This window comes from Phyllostomus hastatus, unplaced genomic scaffold, assembly GCF_019186645.2.
Source record: "Phyllostomus hastatus isolate PE091 unplaced genomic scaffold, TTU_PhHast_1.1 phas_contig_86, whole genome shotgun sequence".
Classification (NCBI taxonomy): Eukaryota; Metazoa; Chordata; class Mammalia; order Chiroptera; family Phyllostomidae; genus Phyllostomus; species Phyllostomus hastatus.
Window position 1 is genome coordinate 22,646,639 of NW_025333977.1, and position 19,725 is coordinate 22,666,363.

Consider the following 19,725-nt stretch of genomic DNA (forward strand, 5'->3'; position numbering starts at 1 on the left):
AAGAGTAATGAGAAACATACCAGGTTTAAAAACACATGGCATAGTTGACAGATTATTGATTCATCATTAAAACAGCATTAATATAAAGTTAATGAAAAACCACAATGTAATCAGGAAGTGCCTTGAGTCTGTAGCTTCTAAGAGTTCATTTTTATGGCATCTATATTTACCAAAAACTGTAACAAAAATCATTAAAGAAATGATAATATGGAGGGATTTGGGCATACGCAGTGGTAAGATATAAGAAAAAGGTACTGGCAAAAATCTGCAAAGACAACTCTGTGACTATACTAAAATCTTTGAGTTGTTCAATTTAGATAGGTGAATTTTACGGTTTGTAAATTATATCCCAAATAAGCTGTTTTAAAAAAAAACCTGCAAAGATACAGGAAAAATGAGCAGAGTCATAAAAAATAAAAAAAATCAATCAACATATATCGGTACTCAAAGGAAGAACAGGTAATTTTCCTTGTTCCCACAGAAGAATAACAGCAGCAAAAATCACTTCTACATTTCTCATTACAAAAGTAGACAAACTGCTACTTATGACCAAAACCAAGAAAAAAACACTGTCGAAACGTTTACACAAAGCCATCCATCAGTGCCTGCACTGAGTATTGCTATACTCCCACTGCTTTCACTGTGTGAGAACTCTGTTCACTGAGCTGGTTTTCACAAACGCAACATCACATTGGGGAGTTCTCACCAAACTGGTATGTTTTCTAAACATTACAAAAGTATGTACCACAAAGAACTATTGTAAGCTCAGAAAACAAAGCACGCAAATCTTAATAACTAGAGAAATAATTAGATAAAGAAAAGATGAATTCTGGGCCAGTCATCATTTCCTTTGCAAGACGGGGTTCCAAGGAAGAGTACCGATGATGGAAAGGAGGAAAGTCCGCTCCTAGCAGGCACGCACGTTTGTGCTGGGGCTTGCTGGGAAACAGTTAGGGTGAACAATTTTTAGTTTGTAGCAGAAAATCAAACAAAGGCAGAGTCATTTCTAAATCACTTACACAAGGTAGATGCCAAAGTGGAAGGCAGGTGTGTGCTTAGAATTTGATTCACCAGAACAGAAATTGATCCTTTGATACCACTTAGTTTTGGTTGATCAAGCAAAACAATTCAGCTGATAGGAAACAAAAGAAAAACCTATCCTTTCATTTCTATCCTTGGAGATCACTCATACAAATCTAAGAAACCAAACATAACTCACTTTTGGTTTCAAAGGATGGAACACAATAAATCCACTCTGACTCAGCACACAGGTTTCACTTAATTAGGTTGTCTGAAACCAGGTTTGCAAAGTATGACTGACTACAAATCGTAAGAGCCAAAGAGCATACAGACAAAATTAGGCAGGAAGGGTCCTGACCTTGGAGTTTTAAGTTTTAGATCTAATCTCAACTCTAAGGATCCCCCCCTCCAAGTAAACCAACTCAATGGCTGTTGAAACTAAAGAGTTGCCTTTGATCTTTACATACCTACCTTAACATGCCAAGCATGCAGTTGGGGTTCAATAAATACTTTGTAGCTAACATTTACCAAGTACTTACCAAGTACTGTATGTGCATGATACCATTTCATCATCAGAATAGCCCTATAAAGTAGGTTTTTTATATTATCTGCATATCACAAATGCAGAAACTAAGGGTTAGAGAGATTAGCAATGCACCCATGTGAATCAACTGCTGGGTGGCAGAGAGAGGGCTGCGAGGTCCAGGTTTTTAATCAATCAATGTACACTGCTGCCTCTCGGAGCTCAACTAGGCGTCCTGTGAAGTAATCACAGTCATCAGTGAACATGTGAGGCCTCTCCAGTTGCTTTATTGCTCACCTTTTCCTAGCACCTGTCTCCCTGGGAGCATCGGCAGTAAAAACCTCAAGAGCCTTGCTACCCCAAGTGTGGTGCATGGACCTGGAGCACCTTGAGAAGCCTGATGCACATGCAGAAGCCTGGCCACATCCCAGGATCAGAATCTGCATTTTATTAAGACACGCAGGTGAAGCGTATGGACAACAGTTTGAAAGGCACTGGTTTTAGGCTGGCTCCCAAGTGATATATTTGCTTTAATGACAGGAAGAAAGAAGGCCTGAGAAGGAAAATATGACTGAAGTGTTAGACTCAGTGAGAACAAAGCCAGCTTCCTAGGGCTGTATCAGGACCCTACCTCACCCGAATAATGGCACACATAAAGCTATAAAGGACCTGTCAAGATCCCCAGGGAACGGATCACAGAGGCAATAGCTGAAACTATGGGGAGTCTGCCTATAGTTCCTCTCCCTGCTAAAATTTCCAAACCCATGTCTTTAGAAGCATGTATCATGAAGCACCATAAAAATATGTTAAGGCTTTGGCATATAATCACTCATCAAGCAAAGAGCAGAGCTGTGCTATGGACTGATAAAACTCAAGATCTGTAATTTCTACCACCTTCATTCATGATCCAGGAGTCACTTCTTATGAAGGTAACTTTATCCTTTTGAACATTAACACATTTTCAAAAGCACAATACAATACTAAAGTAAACTTAAATTTGAGCTATTTCAACAGGGTCTGTGGTCTTCTTTTAAGGGGTACACCTACATTTTGAGACAAAGTGGCCTGCATTTTTAGCTAAGAAGTGCAGGGCAGTAACTGTCCTCTCACAGAGGGTGTGGGTGATCTTGGTCTACGGGCCAGAAGCTAAGGAAGCATCAGAGGGAGCTAACCTTTACTCAGTATTTCTTACCTGTTTAAACAGAGTTATGAAGCCCAGCAATTCCACATTTAAAAGCCATGCACATAACTGAAAGTGGTCTTAGTAGAAGGTAAGATGTATATTTAACTTTTTCTTTTATTCCCATTTTAAAAATTAAAAATAAAATACATTTATTTCCTGGTTGCAATTCTACACTTCCTGGAGCTAAAAGCGGCATTGCATATGGGCAGAAATTTTCTTCTTCAGTTATATCATTTCGCATTTGAAATCTACTAGGCAGGTTCCTCTCCTTAAAGGCTTCAATTATATGGTCTTGACACTTTCCACTTCCTCACTGTCTTCATCTAGGGGGAACTAGAACAATTAGAGTGGATTCCTTGCTAATTAATCATCCAGATACAGGAGTGTCCAACCTGCAGCCAATGGGCCGCATGCAGCCCAGGATGGCCGTGAAGGTGGCCCAACACAAAATCGTACATTTACTTAAAACTTTATGAGGTGTTTTTGTTATTACATGCATTTTTGTCACAATGCATTCAATGTGTGACCCAAGACAACTCTTCTTCCAGCATGGTCCAGAAATACCAAAAGGTTGGACAACCCTGTTAGAAGGTTCACCTTCAACCACAATGGAACTGAAAACAACAACAACAACAACAACAACAACCCTGCTTTTAATTTTCTACCTACTTATTCTGTTACTGTCATGAATTATCCTCCGGATTCAGAGATTTTCCCAAAAACTGCATCAAATAATTCAGGATTTGACCACAGAGGAGAAACGAACGACATGAGCCTGTTCAAAGCCAGAGGGCAGGCGGGAAGCAGAGCAAAGTCTAGGGCAGTGTGGCCCCGAGGATGCTGACTCAGAGCTGAGTCCAGAGGCCATGGAAATGGGAGGCTGGATGAAAGAAGTTGAAGGGATTAAGCAAAATATATATATATTATTTATATTACATTATATACTGTAGTATAATATAAATAATATATAATATGTAGAAGCAAAAAATTATATATAAAAAATATGAGGTCTGTCCAGAAAAGTCCAACCATTGTTAATGTCATCAGAATGGTTTGCGTGACATTAATGTAACCTGGCAGCCAAGGACAGTGGACTGGAATGCATGTGGGTGAACAACGATGACTTCACAGTATTAGTAAGTGGGGGTGGTAGACGCCATTGAGTGAGCATGTGTACTGTGTGGCCGTCACATTCAAAATGACCGAGCCAGTAGAGCAATGAATCTGCATCAGATTTTGCATTAAGATAAAAAAATCCTCTGTAGAAACTATTTAGATGATTCAGAAGGTCACAGCTATGGGCAACTGGTGATTAGCTACTTCATCGCGACAATGTTCCGACTCATGTATCATGTCTCATGCAGAGATTTTTGGCAAAATGTCAAATCCCCCAAGTGACTCAGCCCCTTACAGCCCAGATTTGGTGCCCTGTGCCTTCTGGCTTTTCCCAAAACTAAAATCACGTTTGAAAGGAATGGGATTTCAAACTATCAATGAGATTCAGGAAAATACCATGGATGGCTGTTGGGAGAACTGTGGGAGGTCCCAAGGTCCCTCCTTTGAAGGGAACCAAGACGTCAGTGTCCTATGTACATTGTTTCTTGTATTTTATCTTCTTCAATAAAAGTCTGTTTTTCATATTACATGGCTGGATACCTTCTGGACAGACCTCACATGTATTAGACCTCGTACAGACAGAGACAACAGTGGTGACAGTGAGAGGGAAAGGGGGATGGGTGGTAGGCAGAGGTGGGCAAAGCGGGGGAAATAGGGACGGAAAGAGACTTTGCTTGGGGCAATGGACACATGATGCAGTGTGCAGATATTTTATTGAACTGTACACTCAAAACCCGTATGGTTTTGTGAACCAATGCCACTCCAATAAATTCAGTTTAAAAAAAAGTGGGGAAAGGGACATGCAGAAAGTCACTATCAAGAACAAAGGTAGACATCTGCCTTGAGGTTGAAACACACAAGTACAGGCTGGTTGCTTGGGTTGACAGCTGTTTTGTGAGAAAGCCTTGGGAATTTGGGATGAGGCAACCTCACTCTAGGGCTCCTTGGGTGGGAGCAGCATGAATAGTGGGAGCACACACTGCAAACCCTAGAGCTGAGAGTGGGTCCTGGTTCTCCCTTCTGTAGACTGTGGCAGGTTACTCAAATTCCATAAGCTTGGTTTCCTCATCTGTACAATGAAAATACCGTATTGCCACGATTCTAAGATGTATTTTCTACCCACCTCCCCAAACACATACATACTTTTTCTGAAACTGATGTGACTCTTGTACTTTCTGTTGACCTTTAATGTGATGGTATTTGCCTTGTAAAACTGAAATTTGGCGGTGTGTCTTGTCATTAACAATGTCCTAGAATCAAGGAAATAGCAATGCCCACCTCAGTATTCTTACGAAGATTAAATGACATAACATATACAAGGCACTTTGACACACTGCCTAGAAAACAGTAACTGTTCAAAAGTGACACGTATTATTATTTTTGAAAGATCTGATGCACCTTGGGATACATTATCAGAAGAGCAGCAGCCAGGAAGCAGCTGGTAATCCCAGCCTAGTAGTTGGTCTACACTTGTTTAGTCTGAGGGCCACAGAGCAACAAGGCAAAACCTTTGGTAGTCAGAGAATAAGGGCCAGGTTGAAGAAGAGTCTGAAAAACATGCATTACAAGAAATGGTGGAGAAAACCTGGAGTTTTCAGGCTGAACCAAGATGAGAGGCCTTTCAAATACCCCAAGACCTAGGGGTGTCAGTAGACGTCTCCTCTGTAGTTCCAGGAGCTAGAGCTGGAACACAAGACTGGATGCTCTAGAGAGGCCGTGCCACTTCAGCATAAAGGACAACTTTCTAACACACTGAGCTCTCTAGAAGTGAAAGAACCCTGGGAAATGGTGAGCTCCCCAAAACAGGAAGCATGCAATCAGAGCCTGGACAGCATGAGTTTGGCACTCTCCAGAAAGGCCTCCTTCCTGATCTCCGGGGCTGCACCCTGTGTCCACTTCAACTCTAGAATTCCACACCTGACTCTTCCTCCTGCAGACCTGGGCTGACTCTCTGGGGGCCACTCAGAGTACGAGTGCCCCTAGGCCTCCATTAGCACAGGCTGATGGGAGGGAAAAGTTACCACTAAACTGGCAAAAAGGAAAGGGAGAAGATGATGAATTTCCTGGGTGGTCTGGTATTGTAACAACTCACTTGGAAAGCAAGACTCAATTTGGAGACTGACAAATTCAACCTCAGGTAGCAAGAGGCAGTGTCTCTAGGGGCCATGGAGTGGAGACATGTGAAGTCTAGTCCTCAGAGTAGGTACTTTGCAAGTCCTGAGACAGCTACCACCACCAGCATGCCTGACCTACTCCATGTAGAATGTTCCAGTTGGTGCCTAATGAGCCCATTTAAGATGCAGACCAGCCCTGGCTGGTGTGGCTCAGTGGATTGAATGACGGCCTTCAAACCAAAAAGTCACCAGTTCGATTCCCAGTCTAGGGCCCATGCCTGGGTTGTGGGCCAGGTCCCCAGTAGGGGGAGTACAAAAGGCACTGTTGATGTTTCTCTCCCTCTCCCTCTCCCTCTCTAAAATTAAAAGTAAAATCTTAAAAAAAAAGATGTAGACCAGTTTATGAATTACAGCAAACTCTTGGTGAGATCCCATTCTTTTCTTCACATGTAGGCCAGCTTCCTTGTTGCCCCCGTTACACTCTATCCACAAAAAATAAAATCACAGTGAGATACTACTAAAAAATATTACCCCTGTACCTATGAACCTCTACCCATACTTAGGGAAAACTGGTAAGATCTCAGATTAGAGCGGAAGCATAACTTTGGACTGTATCTTCTTATCAGCATTCAGTTGAATACTGGTACTAAGCTTACTGTGAACTTTGTGATTCAATCACACTGTCAATGTTATAATCAGATCATCTAAATCTCTCTGAGCAAAGGTGGTGGGTATCAGCCTTGTCCAGCAAACATGCATCTTGCTTACTTACACTAGGCAATTAGTGGACCATTTTAACAAGTCAAAATGAATGTCCCAGTGATGGAGCAAAAGGCCTTCACCACGGTCTTATTCTCCAGATGATGCTACTTCTGGTCCTCAGTTAGTCAAGGCTTACCACAGCTTTTGTCCAAAGCATTTCTTATCATTGATACCTCTGTAGAACCAGATACTGTTAGGAATCCATATGACATAAGATCAAAATTCTCACTTCCACTCTGCACTGACCTTGTATCAGGTGCTAGGACAGGGTTTAGGAGCACAAGTCAGTAGCGCTCCGTCAGTGACTCATGGGCCAGGGGAGGAAACAGGCTATTAACAGTTAGTTCTCAGAGTGTGAAGGGAAGTCTGGGGGGTGAGGGGCTGAGGAGACGGTGCTCCATCTGGGGACTGGGGAAGTGGCTGCTGGAAAGGCACATTGGAAAAGAATGCTGAAGACCACACAGAAGTTCACTGAGCACACTCAGAAGCACATTCCAGGTAAAAGAAACAGCTACGGTGTCTTGGACTATGTAATCTAAAGAACAATAAACTCTAACCCTGATATCTAAGCAAGGGAGCAAAGTAGAGTGAAGGCCATGGTGACTGTCATCAGATACGTGGGGGACCATCTGTCTAGGCACTGCTCCTCCCATGTGGAAGAGACTGTGAGATCCAGGAAGGAGGGGTACCTACAAGACCTTGCACCTCAGTTTACTACATGTAAGAACATTCCAGGAAACAGAACTATTAAAAAGGAAACGACTTGCTTTGATCAGGCAAGTTTACATAATAATTACATAATTTTAGAGTCAGTTTGGGTTCTAATTCTGAGTTCATGGTAAGTGCTTAATAAATAGTAGATCTACATACTGGGAGCTGCTGAACTTGCCTGCACACTGTGAGTTCCAACACCACACCAGCTGTCCTCTGTGGCCATGTGTCCTGCATGGGGTAGGAAGGTGGACTACAGACTATCAAAGCTCCCCCCCCGCCCCCCGCCGCCTGGTGCTCTCATTTGATTATTTCCACCCATCTCTGATCTGGCATTTTTCCATCAGCTCACCAGCCAAAAACACTAAAGAAATGTCTGTTGAAAACCTGCTACATAAATGTTAGATATCATTACTATTGTTATTATCCTTTCCTCTGATATTATTTTTCTACTAACTTTATCATACCTGGTTTTGTTTTATTCCTGTAAGTGTGTGCATGTGTGTGTGTTTAATGGAATGCAAATATTCTTGCAAGCCAACTCAGATCCTTAATAGGGTATAGATACAGTAACAAAAAAATGAAATAACATTCTACCGTTTCTTAAAAATGACACTAATAACAACAGCTAACATTCATTTAACACTTATTAAGCACCAAGCACTGTGGTAGATCTTTTATATACATTATTTCATTAATTCTTATAAGAGTCCTACAAGGTAAGTGCTAATATTACAATCCCCATTTTATTCATAAGGAAATTGAGTCTTAGAAAAGTCAAGTAACTCATTAAGCAGTGGTCTAATCTAACAATTTTGCAACATATATTATAATACTCTCATATTAATAGGTGTGTACTCCCATAAATTTTTAATTTGAATATTTTTATTTGCACCTTAAAAAGAGGAACTCCAGCTTCCAGTCAAGATGTCAGCATAGGCAGAAATGGCTCACCTCTTCACACAACCACATCAAAATTACAACAAAAATATAGAACAACCATCACTCAGGAATGTCAGAAATCAAGTTCAATGGAAGTCTGACAACTACAGAATTAAAGAAATCACATCCATCCAGACTGGTAGGAGGGGCACAGACAAGGAACAGGCTGGACCCTCAGCCATGCGTGGTGGGTAAAAATTTAGGAGGGATATCCTGGGAGCAAGGAGTCCCACCCTCACACCAGAACACCCAGCCCCCTGGGTTCCAGAGCCAGGAAGATAAATCTCCACACCTTCTGGCTGCAAAAACCACTGGGGAATAAGTCGGTGGAAGAAGCCTTCTGGAGGCCCAAGCAGTTCCTCTTAAAGAACCCACACAAAGACTTACCTACTCAGACTCACCTCCTCCGAGGTCCAGCTTGAAAGGTACCAGTGGTATACAGAGAGAAATTAAGGTGTCTGGCATCAAGGTGAACAGAGGCCACTGTCCCTTTTCTGAACCCTCCCCCCATGGAGCCAGAGAGCTGATACCATATCTGAGACTCTATCAACCTGGCTGACACTGCTTGACCTGCCTTGGAGATCCACGGAGACTCTACTCCACCCACTTACAGATCCACCCAAGCTGCTTTTCCAGGTGAATGGCGGGTCTTGCCTCCTGCTCACAACTTCCTAAATCACCTCAAACAAGCAACAGCTAGCCTCAGTAAGCCCCAGGCCTGGCACTAGCAGCAGTCAGCCTAGATTCACAGTTTGAGTTTACCTGGGAATCTCCAAACCCAGCACATGTAGAAGCCATCTCAGATTGCGTTATAACTCAGAAAGGGTAAACACAGGCAAAACACAGGTTGACCTTGGCCTGTACCACTAGGTTAAACCCAGGGCCAGTGCATCCAGTGGACAGCTACAGATCTTGTCAGAGCACCACCACCCTGCTCCTACACAGCTGATCCTCCACAGAGGGTGAAGGTTGGTGGTAAATGGTCACAGCCAATTCTTCCAGCTGGCCAGTCTGGATATATCCCTCCTATTGACCTGCCAAAAGCAACCAAGGCTCAACTACAACAGGAGGGTGTACTCAGCCTACATGAAGGGTGCATCTTGAGCAGTCAGCCTGGCTGATAAGGGAGGCTGTGCCACTGGACCCTACAGGGCACCTGCTACATTAGGCTACACTACCAAGACAGGGAGTTACAGCAGCACCACCTAATACATAGAAACAAACACAGAGAGGCTGCCAGAACAATGAGACACAAAAACATGGCCCAAATGAAAGAACAGATCAAAACTCCAGAAAAAGTGCTAGATGAAAAGGAGGTAAGCAATCTATCAGATGCAGAGTTCAAAACACTGGTTATAAGGATGCTCAAGGAACTTAGTAAGGACCTCAATAGCATAAAAAAGATACAATCAGAAACAAAGGATATACTAATTGAAATAAAGAACAATTTACAGGGAAACAGCAGTTGAGCAGATAAAACCAAGAATCAGATCAATGATTGGGAACATAAGGAAGCAAAAAACAATCAATCAGAACAAAAAGAAGAAAAACAAATCCAAAAAAATGAGGATAGTATAAGCAACCTCTGGGACAACTTCAAGAGGTCCAACATTTGTATCATAGGGGTGCCAGAAGAAGAAAAAGAGCAAGAAATTGGAAATCTATTTGAAAAAATAGTGGAAGAAAACTTCTTTAACCTGGTAAAGGAAATAGACATGCAAGTCCAGGAAGCACAGAGAGTCCCACATAAGATGGATGCAAAGTGGCCCACTCCAAGACACATCATTATCAAAATGCCAAAGGTTAAAGATAAAGAGAGAATCTTAAAAGCAGTAAGGGAAGTTAGTTACCCATAGGGGAGTGCCCATAAGTTTGACAGCTGATTTCTCAAAGGAAACTTTGCAGGCTAGAAGGGATTGGCAAGAAATGTTCAAAGTCATGAAAAGCAGGGACCTACAACCAAGACTGTCCTACCCAGCAAAGCTACCATTTAGAATCAAAGGGCAGATAAAGAGCTTCCCAGACAAGAAAAAACTAAAGTAGTTCATCACTACCAAACCATTATGATGTGGAGTGTTAAGGGACTTATTTAAAAGAAGAGCAAAACAAGGAACAATAAAATGGCAAAAATACATAACTATCAACAATTGAACATTAAAAACCAACTAAACAAACAGGAAAAAGAGAGAGAGAATTGGAAACTTCATAAACCATTTCTGACATGTTCAATCAGTCACAGCACCTTCTCCACACACTGAACAATATTTTTTGCATTTCAGTTGTGTCTTTTAACTTTGCTGAAATAATATAGCATAATATGTGAAAAATTCTGTATCTTCTTCCATCTTCAATATTAAAATGGCTGCACAAAAATCCACCAATTTTGATTTTTTTAAATGCACACTGATATGACAGATGTCACAATACAGTCTAATAAAATTGTTTTGAATGAAGTTAAAAGACAACTAAGCACTACTAGAGACACTGTACAAAAAAAACATAATGAACTTTATGGCCAATCCAAAACTACTGAATGCAAGCTGTAATTGAATAAAATTTTTAAATTTTTTAAAAAGGAAAGAAATGTTCTACATTGACATTACCGTGATGGTTACACAACTTTGTCAATACACTAAAAACCACTGAATTGTATACCTTAAAGGGATCAACTTTGCAACATGAAAGTTATACACTATCAACAAAGCTGTCAAGGAACAATGTCCAGGGTGCAGTATCAGTGATCTTTAGTCACTCGTGTGGCTGCTGTCTTCCAGAGCAAACATGGAAACCAGATGTGCAATAAATAAGCCTGTATCCAAGAACAAAACATTCATACCACAATGATGAGAATACAAACCATGCCTGTGAAGTTAAAACCTTTCCTTGCAAGTAGTAATAGGCCTTTAGGGTCTTTCTCAAATGTCCTTAAGTAAGTGCTAAATGGTCTTAGGTTTTGATTTTTACCAACCCAGGAAAATAGAAATATAATTTCATTCATCATTACTAAACTGTTTGTAAATTAACAGAATGGAATATTAAAAATAGCAGCAATGGGGGGGTGGTCAGAAGAGCTCAAAAGATCCAAAGGCTTCCATCAAATCCACTACAACCTTGTGGCCTTTGGGACACAGTCATTCCGGGCGTCATCTATAAAGTGAGGAAGGGAAAGAATGAAGTCAACTCTCTCAGGTTCTCTTCCACCTTCATTATTCCAGTTGGACAATCTCTTTTAAGGACTGTTTCAATGTGACTTGTCCCTTTCTAAACATTACCAACTGCTCTTAGACCAAGGAAGCATTATTACGACCCAATGGAAATCCATGAAAGTGTCTTTCCTGGACCTATGCTTCAAGCATTTAAATGAGCTTCATCCCACACCCCTTTTTAAATAAACTATCTACTTTATAATTTTAATAGCTATAACATAGAAAATTTTCAACCTGATGTATAAAGATCAAAAGAGAGTTTCCTACAATAATGTATAAGCACAGCAAAATAATTGCTCTCCAAAGTAAATGTATCCTCTCCTTTACAAAAATTGATCTTGCCTCAACTCTGGCCTGTCAGTCTTAATATATTTTAATTTTTATTATTAAAAATTAACTTTTCTCAAAAGAAACCTTAAATTTATAAACTATAATATTTGAGGAAATTAAAATCATTCTTAGAGCCACCAACTTAAATGGAGTACTCGTATGGGTGATGTTAACCTCATACTAAATCCTGGTATGTCTTACTTTCTTTTTTTCTCTCCATGAGTAGTTTTTTATCTTTTTTAATATAAAAAAATGATGTTTAAAATATTAATAAGCAGAAAAACATAAGAAAAAATAAACTACCAGAAATTCCCACCTTCAAAATAATCCCTAAACCCTATGAATTTAAGTTGACTACCCTTTCTGCTGTCTCCCTAGGCACTGCACATAGAGAAAGGTATGTTTTAAACATGGCCAGGTCGGTGATGTGCAAACAGTTTGATATCCATTGTTTTAACTTAAAGATCTAGCATCACCACTTCCTTCTACTATAATTTATCATAAGTAAAATTACAGTAGTTGCACAATGGCCCATCATGCAATTTTCCTCTTGTACTGTATGTTAAATTTCCAACTTTTCATGATAATAAATGATGCTTCAATGAGCATTTTTGCACTGAAAGCTTTCACACTCCTACCTAAAAAATTCCCATCTACTACCCTATTCCTTTTGTGATTTCTTCTCTTGGTTTTAGGAAGAGAAAGTGGTTTCCTATCCAAAGATCCGAATTTTTCTTTGATTGCTTTTTTCCTTTTTTTAAAAACTTGGCTCCTTAGTATTTTAATGTTACTAACGATTCAAAACTTATTTATCACATGTTTAAGTTTAAACCAAATGCAGGTTATTTGCCCCACATTTTCAAATGCACATTTATATTTTTAAAGGAAACACATACCTCATATTCGTGGCTCTACACTAAGCCTCAGAAAGCCTTCAGGACTGACAAAATAACCAGAGCTTTGATTATCAGCAGGAAATCACACCTGGTAGAAATGAAGAGGCACTCACACAGGCCTAATTCAAGCTAAACAATAAGAACTGAGTTCCTAGCTTCAGTGTTTTATTATTTTAGCCTTAAAAAATCTCAAGAGTTCCAAGCCTAGCTTAGGTGGTTGAAAGACAGTTCCCAATGCTGTGGGCTTATTCTCCAATGCGGACTGGTCACTACTGGTCTCATTTACTGACCACAGGCCACCTCCATATCCTGCCTTTGGTCACCACATTCTCACCATTGGTCACTAGCAGAAGAGTTGAGAAAGCAGAACACACGCTGAGCCCCGGCCCCCCCACACCCAGTAGAACAGGAACAGAAAGGCCATGCATGCCTTACTGGTGGATGGTGGACCAACAGAAGCATCTTCAAGTATGAAGAGCAACTCAGATGTCAGTATTTACATGGCTGCTTCTCATTATTAATGAATATCAGATTATATTCCCCAAGAACATCGACTTCTCGTGTCAATTATTTTTTCTCCACCACAGCACCCCTCAGCACCACAATACTGTTACTGCTGCTTATTAGCTGCTAGGACTTGAGACAGATTACATAACCTCCCTGAGACAGTTTCCACAATGGGAAAATGGGGATAATAAAGACATTGACCCCTCTGGGTGGTTGTGAGGATTAAATAAGAGGCTTAGAACAGGCCTACCCTTAAGGGAATGTTTTTGAGAGCTAGTTGTTATTATTCTTAACCACTGCCTCTGATACTCCTGCCGTTACATCACCCCCAGAAATGCCAGAGGGGAGACTTAAATTAGTTTCTTCAGAAAGAGAGAGTAAACTGGGAGGTCTGTGGCCAGGTCAGACCTGGAGTAAAATCTGTCCTCAGCCTTTGCGACGCCATTAGGAAGTCTGTATGTACCGTCGTGAGTGAAACAGTGAGTTTCTGGGGGGATGGACTCACAGCCTCCCCCACTTTCTGTCCCTGCTCCCTGATTCGTAAGCACAAGATCCATGCACACAGGCATCTTCAGTGAGCAGGGCTAAGAGCAAACCCCGGGGGTTAAGCAAGAAAAATGTCACAGGGGCCCTGGTCATTGCAGCCATCGCAGGAATCCCCACAAGGCAGAACTGCAGGCTGAGAGTCGACACCTTCCAAAAGGCACACGGTGAAGGTTAAGACCATGGGCGGGAATGAGAATGATGTGGGGTGTGTGAGTGGAACAGGCCCGCAGGTGAAAATTTATCAAGGTTCGGCAGTCAGAAAACGACCTCTAATATCAGAGCGACCTCTACTTACTCATTTCTTTTTCAGAGTGCTTACGATCTACTACTGACGTTTGGGTTTCCCAATGTTTGGAGGGTGGGCCAACTCATGTTGAAATAATTCACCTAAGGATGTGTGTCCAACATCAAAACTCAGATTCACTTTAAAAGGAAATAAGGTTCACATGCTTCTGGATCATCAGCTACGTTCACAAGCCTTTGAACATTAATGAGACATCTGGAGTACTTGGAATAACAACAAGAAAGTACTCTGGATAAAAGCTAATGAACTCAGCCCTGGCCGGGTGGCTCAGCTGGTTAAGTCGCTGTCCTGCACACCAAAAGTTGGCAGGTTCAACCCTGCTCAAGGCCCAGGCCCAGGCTGCAGGTTTGGTTCCGGTCGAGGCATGTACAGGAGGCTGCCAAAAGATGTTTCCCTCTCACATTGATGTTTTCTCTCTCTCTTTTTCTCTCTCTAAAATCAATAAAAACACATCCTCAGGTGAACATATATATATATTAATTAAAGTGTAACTTGAGTGGAAATGAAAAAAATGCCTATACCTATTTGATTTTTGCCCAAAGGCTGAAATGCAACAAAACGAAAGTAGTCTGGCAAGACGAGAGCAAGAATTGCAGTGTGTGTTACAGACCTAGAATCAGGAATAAGATTTGCTTAAATATATTATCCCATAATTACAGATTTTGAGCACTCTACAGTCTTTTTTTTCTCCCCATGTTTGAAAAAAAAAATTTTAATGGATATTCTTTGGGAAAACCCTAAAGTTTGGATTTTAGGGAGTTTCCCCTCTTAGTTTATCCTTTGTTTCATTGTTTATTTCTGTTTCTGATCACTGGTATTTTGTTTTGTTATCTCTAGAAGAAAAGGACACAAAGCACTTGTGAACACAAAAACAGACCTAGCACACGTACATCAGCTTTTCCAGGCATCCATGCAAAATAAGCACAAACAAATAATCAATGAGTAAAATGTCTTAACATTGTTCTTTTAAAATCATTGGGCAGCTACAATCAGATTGACAAAAGTCTTCCTTTAAGATTTAAATTAATAACACCTCCTAGTTAATAGCACATGCACGCAGCAATAGCATATATTAAGCAAGTCATAGCTGGTGGATTTGCTGTTAAGGAGAGGACCTGCGGAGTAGGTCGGTGATGTGGCTGCACAGTTAGGTCTTAGGGGCTAGGGGTGCAGCCAGTTTTTCAGAGTGCCCGAATGGCATATAGTCATAACTCGACAACGTCAGCCTCAGCAGAAATGGGAACTGGGTCCTTAAACCTTTGTAAATCACCTCAGTGATTTTTTTTTTAAGCACCTATTTCTGTCTCCATTCTCCCTTGATTGTACCACACTGAGTTGAGGATGAGAGAACAGACCCTCTCCAAAACACTGTATTTCCCAGCAGGAAAAACAAAAAAAACCCCACAGGAGACTAAAATGGCAATAACAGAAGCACCGTAGCACATTTTAAAACATTAGTACAGTACCTTGAACAAAAGCACTCTTAAAAATAACATAAACCAAAAGCATATTTCTTAAAGTTTTGTAAACTCAAAACATCATCGAACTGAACTCGTGTTACAGAACAATTTTATGCTGGATGGCTTCAGTGACAGACTCACAGAGGACAAATTGCTCTCTAGATCTTTAAGTTAAGGACATTAAGGAAAAGATTCTCTCGATACTTAGCTTTCCTGACTTAATTTCATTTTATTACTATTAGCAATCATCTTTACAGTCCCACCTACTCCTAGAGCAACCCCGGATTCTGAGGACTCACTCAAAAACAGGGACGGTAAGGAAGGAATTCAGTTCAGTTTACTCCACCTGTACACACTGCCCACATCAGTTGCTAGGCAGGTATTTTATGAGGCATTCTAGGAAAATGCCACATGTTTCAAAGAGAAAATTAAAACGATATTGTGGTTCATTGTAACTCTCAGGAGCAGGCCCCAGGGAGAACCCTGTGCGCTGTGAGTGTGGGCGGGACGCCGCCGCTAGCTGGGGCGCAGCGCCCTGCTGCCGAATGTTCAGAAATAAACTGGAAACAACTGTGTATACAATCACAGTGATGCCCAAAAGATTTAATGAGAGGACACCAAAAAGAGTAATTCTGAAAAAGGAACTGAAAACGCTTACAAACAAGAGCAAATCTCTAGACTGCAAATCCAACACACACAGGACATTTCATCTCGCATTCCACTGCATTTACGAGTATCAGACAATGCCTATATTATAAGGACCATCATAGCTCCCAGCCTCCATTATTTTGTAGAAGGACACAGCCACATCACAAATGCTGTGCTGTCATTTCATTGCCCAGCGAGCACAGAAAAGAAATCTGACATGCAGCACAAAGTTCAAAAGGTTTCGTACTAACCTGCGGCCCCTGTGAAAAGAGTCGCTTCATGCTGCTTCAAGGAAAGAATCCTTACTACGAAGCTAATCTCCAAAGCAGCTGATAGCCCAGAGGGGGAAAACAACTGAAGGCCCTGAGAATCCACATACACAGGGAAAGCAGTCTGTTCCCTGTTTTTGGCCGCCTCCCTAGAGGCAACTCAAGTCAAAGCCAAGCCCACAAAGCACTTTAGCCTATAAGCTTTAGTAATGAACTGGAAACCACACCCCTCATGTTAACTAGACACTGGGCTGCTGTGAGAAATATAAAATCCACAGACAGAATGAGCGTAGGCTTCAGGCTTTGTTTTTGTACTTGCTGTCTAAGAAAACTGTAACACACAAACTTGAAGAGAATGCATACTTTGTTCCCCTTCAGATACTCACAAAAGTGACTCATTTATTTTAAGCAAGAGGAATACAGTCTGCCCTCCACTAGGACAGGGAGCTGAGTCTCACACTGTTACCCAAGTTGAGTGGCGGTGGTAGTAAAACACATGGCCCCGCAGTGTCATGAGAGGCACATGTGAAATTGCTGTTTCTGAGTCTCAAAGTTGCACATTGTCCTAGTTTTTAGATTTTGGAGGGGGTCACATTACAAAGGTCTAAAACCTCATTAATCACTAAAGTCTAAAAGCTAATTTAAGTTCAAGAAAAAAATTTTTCAAAGAACCTTCTAATTTCTAATGCTCACTTAGTGCCTGTAAACATGAAAATCACTCATAATTCAATCTCATACATATGTGATAAAAAGACTTTTGATAGTTTTTGAGTTTTTTATCATTTGAAATAGAACTTAATGTGATTCAATATGGTTTCAAAGTATAGAATTTAAATTTATTTTTCATTCTAGGAAAATGTAATTGATGATTTCCTTAAGGCATTTATTTCTTAAATGTCAATAATGTTCTAGTATATTGCCTAAGACAGAATAAGAATCTATAATATGCTTTTTAATATAATGTGTCTCCAATATACACAATTTTCCCCTAGTTTTCAATTCCTAGAAGAGTTTTAATTCTAATAGCTTGATTTCTATCTTATTTAAATAAGAGCTATATAACATAATGGTCCAGTTACCTAACCTTATTGCTTCTTTTAAGCCATAAGATTGGATCAAATATTCCAAGAAAAACTTGATTCACTTGTTGCCAAATAGATTTTTGTGTGTTTCTGGAACAATTCGAGTTACTCAAAACCTATGAAACGTAAGTCATCAGCCTATGAGCCCAACAAGATCAGGCAGGAAAATCCCAAAGACTCCCTCACATCTGAGAGCCGCCTGCCTCCTCCACCCTCACCCAGGACAAGCTCCAACAGCGGCTCAAGGGGTCACGTGAGAATGAGAGAAGCAGGCGAGTCACCTCCGCAAGAAAACTACCCTAAAAAGGAGCCACTGCCCCACCTGGTGGCAAAACTAAGAAAAGGCTAGAACAGTTAAACTTGGAGGTCGGAAGAAAAACAAAAACGCTAGATTATGAGAGTACACTAATTTCACATACAATGTGTAGTAAGTATCATGAAAAATTTTTCCCCACAAGAGTATATTATTTCTAGGGGATATGAAAATACTCATGCAAAAAAGTATGTATATTCAAAACCATCTCTTTATGTGGATCTGCTTTGCAAACATGTATAATTTGCATTGGAAGAAAAATCCTCTGATGAATAATATTGACTTCTCCTTTACCCAAAGATCTGCAAAAACAAAAAAAATTCTGTGAAGCCCACATAATCTCTGAAATGAAAGAAATGTGGAAGTATCTCCAATTCATCTCAGTCACTACTGGTGGGATGGTGTCTCTATCTTTCTACATTAAAAGGTTGTATTCCCAGGATTTTTCCTACCTTTTGTCAAAAAGTGTTTCGTTTGTCTCATATTAATTATGTCTGCTAAAATCAGACCTCCAATATCTATCTCAATGGAAATAAGAACAATTAAACATTGGGTTTCAAATTACATTATGGTCTTTACTAAAACTCCAGTAAAAATTAAAGAGTTTTTTAAAAGAGCCCAAGTCATATTACTAAAACTGAAACTAATAATTATAGCTAATGTTCAAGTTCTTACTATAAGTTATCCCTGGTTCTAAAGTGTTTTACAAGTATTAACTTATTTAAAACTCACCACTCTATTATTATACCAGTTTTACAGATGAGAAAAGCAAGGCACCTAAATTAGGGTATCATGCCAAGGTCAAATAGCTAGTGGTGGAGCTGGGACTAGACTCCAAGCAGTTGGGCTCTGAAGGCAGTGCTCCTAAGCACATACTTTAGTAATTCTGCCCCCGGAATACCCAGCACTTGTAAAAGTCGGCCACAGTCTGGTCAAAGCACAGGAGGAAGAGATGGCTGGACAAGAACTGCTCTGTAGACAGTCCTCGTGATGGCGCAGGCTAGATATGAGAGGCTTGCCAGCAAAGCAGACACAGAACTGAGACCTGAAGGCAATATGGCAGGCAAGGGACCCCCAGGTAGAGGGCATTCACTGGCCTTGCCAAAGCAAAGGAGAAAATGGGGAGCCGGGCATTGGAGGGATCACAGGGAGCTCAGGGAGGCTGGGGGACTTGCAGGGGCAGAAAAAAAAAACCCACTGTGAGGAAGGCAGGAGTCCTCTGATGTCACATCACAGAGGCAAAGAGGTATAGAGAGATTTTAAACCAGAAAGTGACCAGATGTGCATGCTGGAAAGATAAGTAAGGAGAAACTAGGCCTTGCAGGGAAGTAGAAATTTAGAAGATGTTGCAGGTAAGGGGAAAGGCAGACCAGTACTTCTAAACATACAAGGTTACATTTTCACAACCTTTATCAAAGAGGCTGGGGCAATAATCACGGGTGCTCACCAGCTCCCTTGTTCAAGTTCAGACTGGGACCTGAGCCACGAGGAGGTTGTTAACATCATCCGCAGAGCTGGGGACACAGAAGGAAGACTAGGCTGGCAGGAAGAGGGAGGGGGGATGGCCAAGGTGAAGGGCTGGCTTCAGCGGCTGTGTGTGAGGTCCTGGGGGCCATCCGGCATCCAGGAGCGGCAGGATATGCAGGAGATGCAGGGCTGATGCTCCATCCAGTCCGCTGCCCGGACAGGAGGGCTACAGCTAGGACTCCATGCCCAGGAAGGTGGCTGCAGCTGGAGGGCAGCAGCAGGACGCGGTGACTTGGCCCCTGGAGAGTGCACAGGGAAAGGGCGAT

At 41.2% G+C, this 19,725-nt stretch overlaps 1 protein-coding gene across 4 annotated transcripts in view; it reads right to left on the bottom strand.

Annotated features, from left to right (window-relative positions):
- Positions 1-19,725, bottom strand: part of PLD1 (phospholipase D1) — a 180,076-nt gene that overhangs the window by 134,145 nt on the left and 26,206 nt on the right. For 2 of the 4 annotated variants that reach the window (XM_045850833.1, XM_045850835.1), the window contains exon 2: positions 19,380-19,698. The exons of 1 other annotated variant lie outside the window; for it this stretch is intronic. In XM_045850833.1, coding sequence (XP_045706789.1) covers positions 19,380-19,438 — 59 coding nt within the window. In that variant the 5' untranslated portion in view covers positions 19,439-19,698. Of the gene's footprint in view, positions 1-16,519; positions 16,672-19,379; positions 19,699-19,725 lie in introns of those variants that run through there. One more of the 4 variants, XM_045850834.1, reaches the window with a different exon arrangement.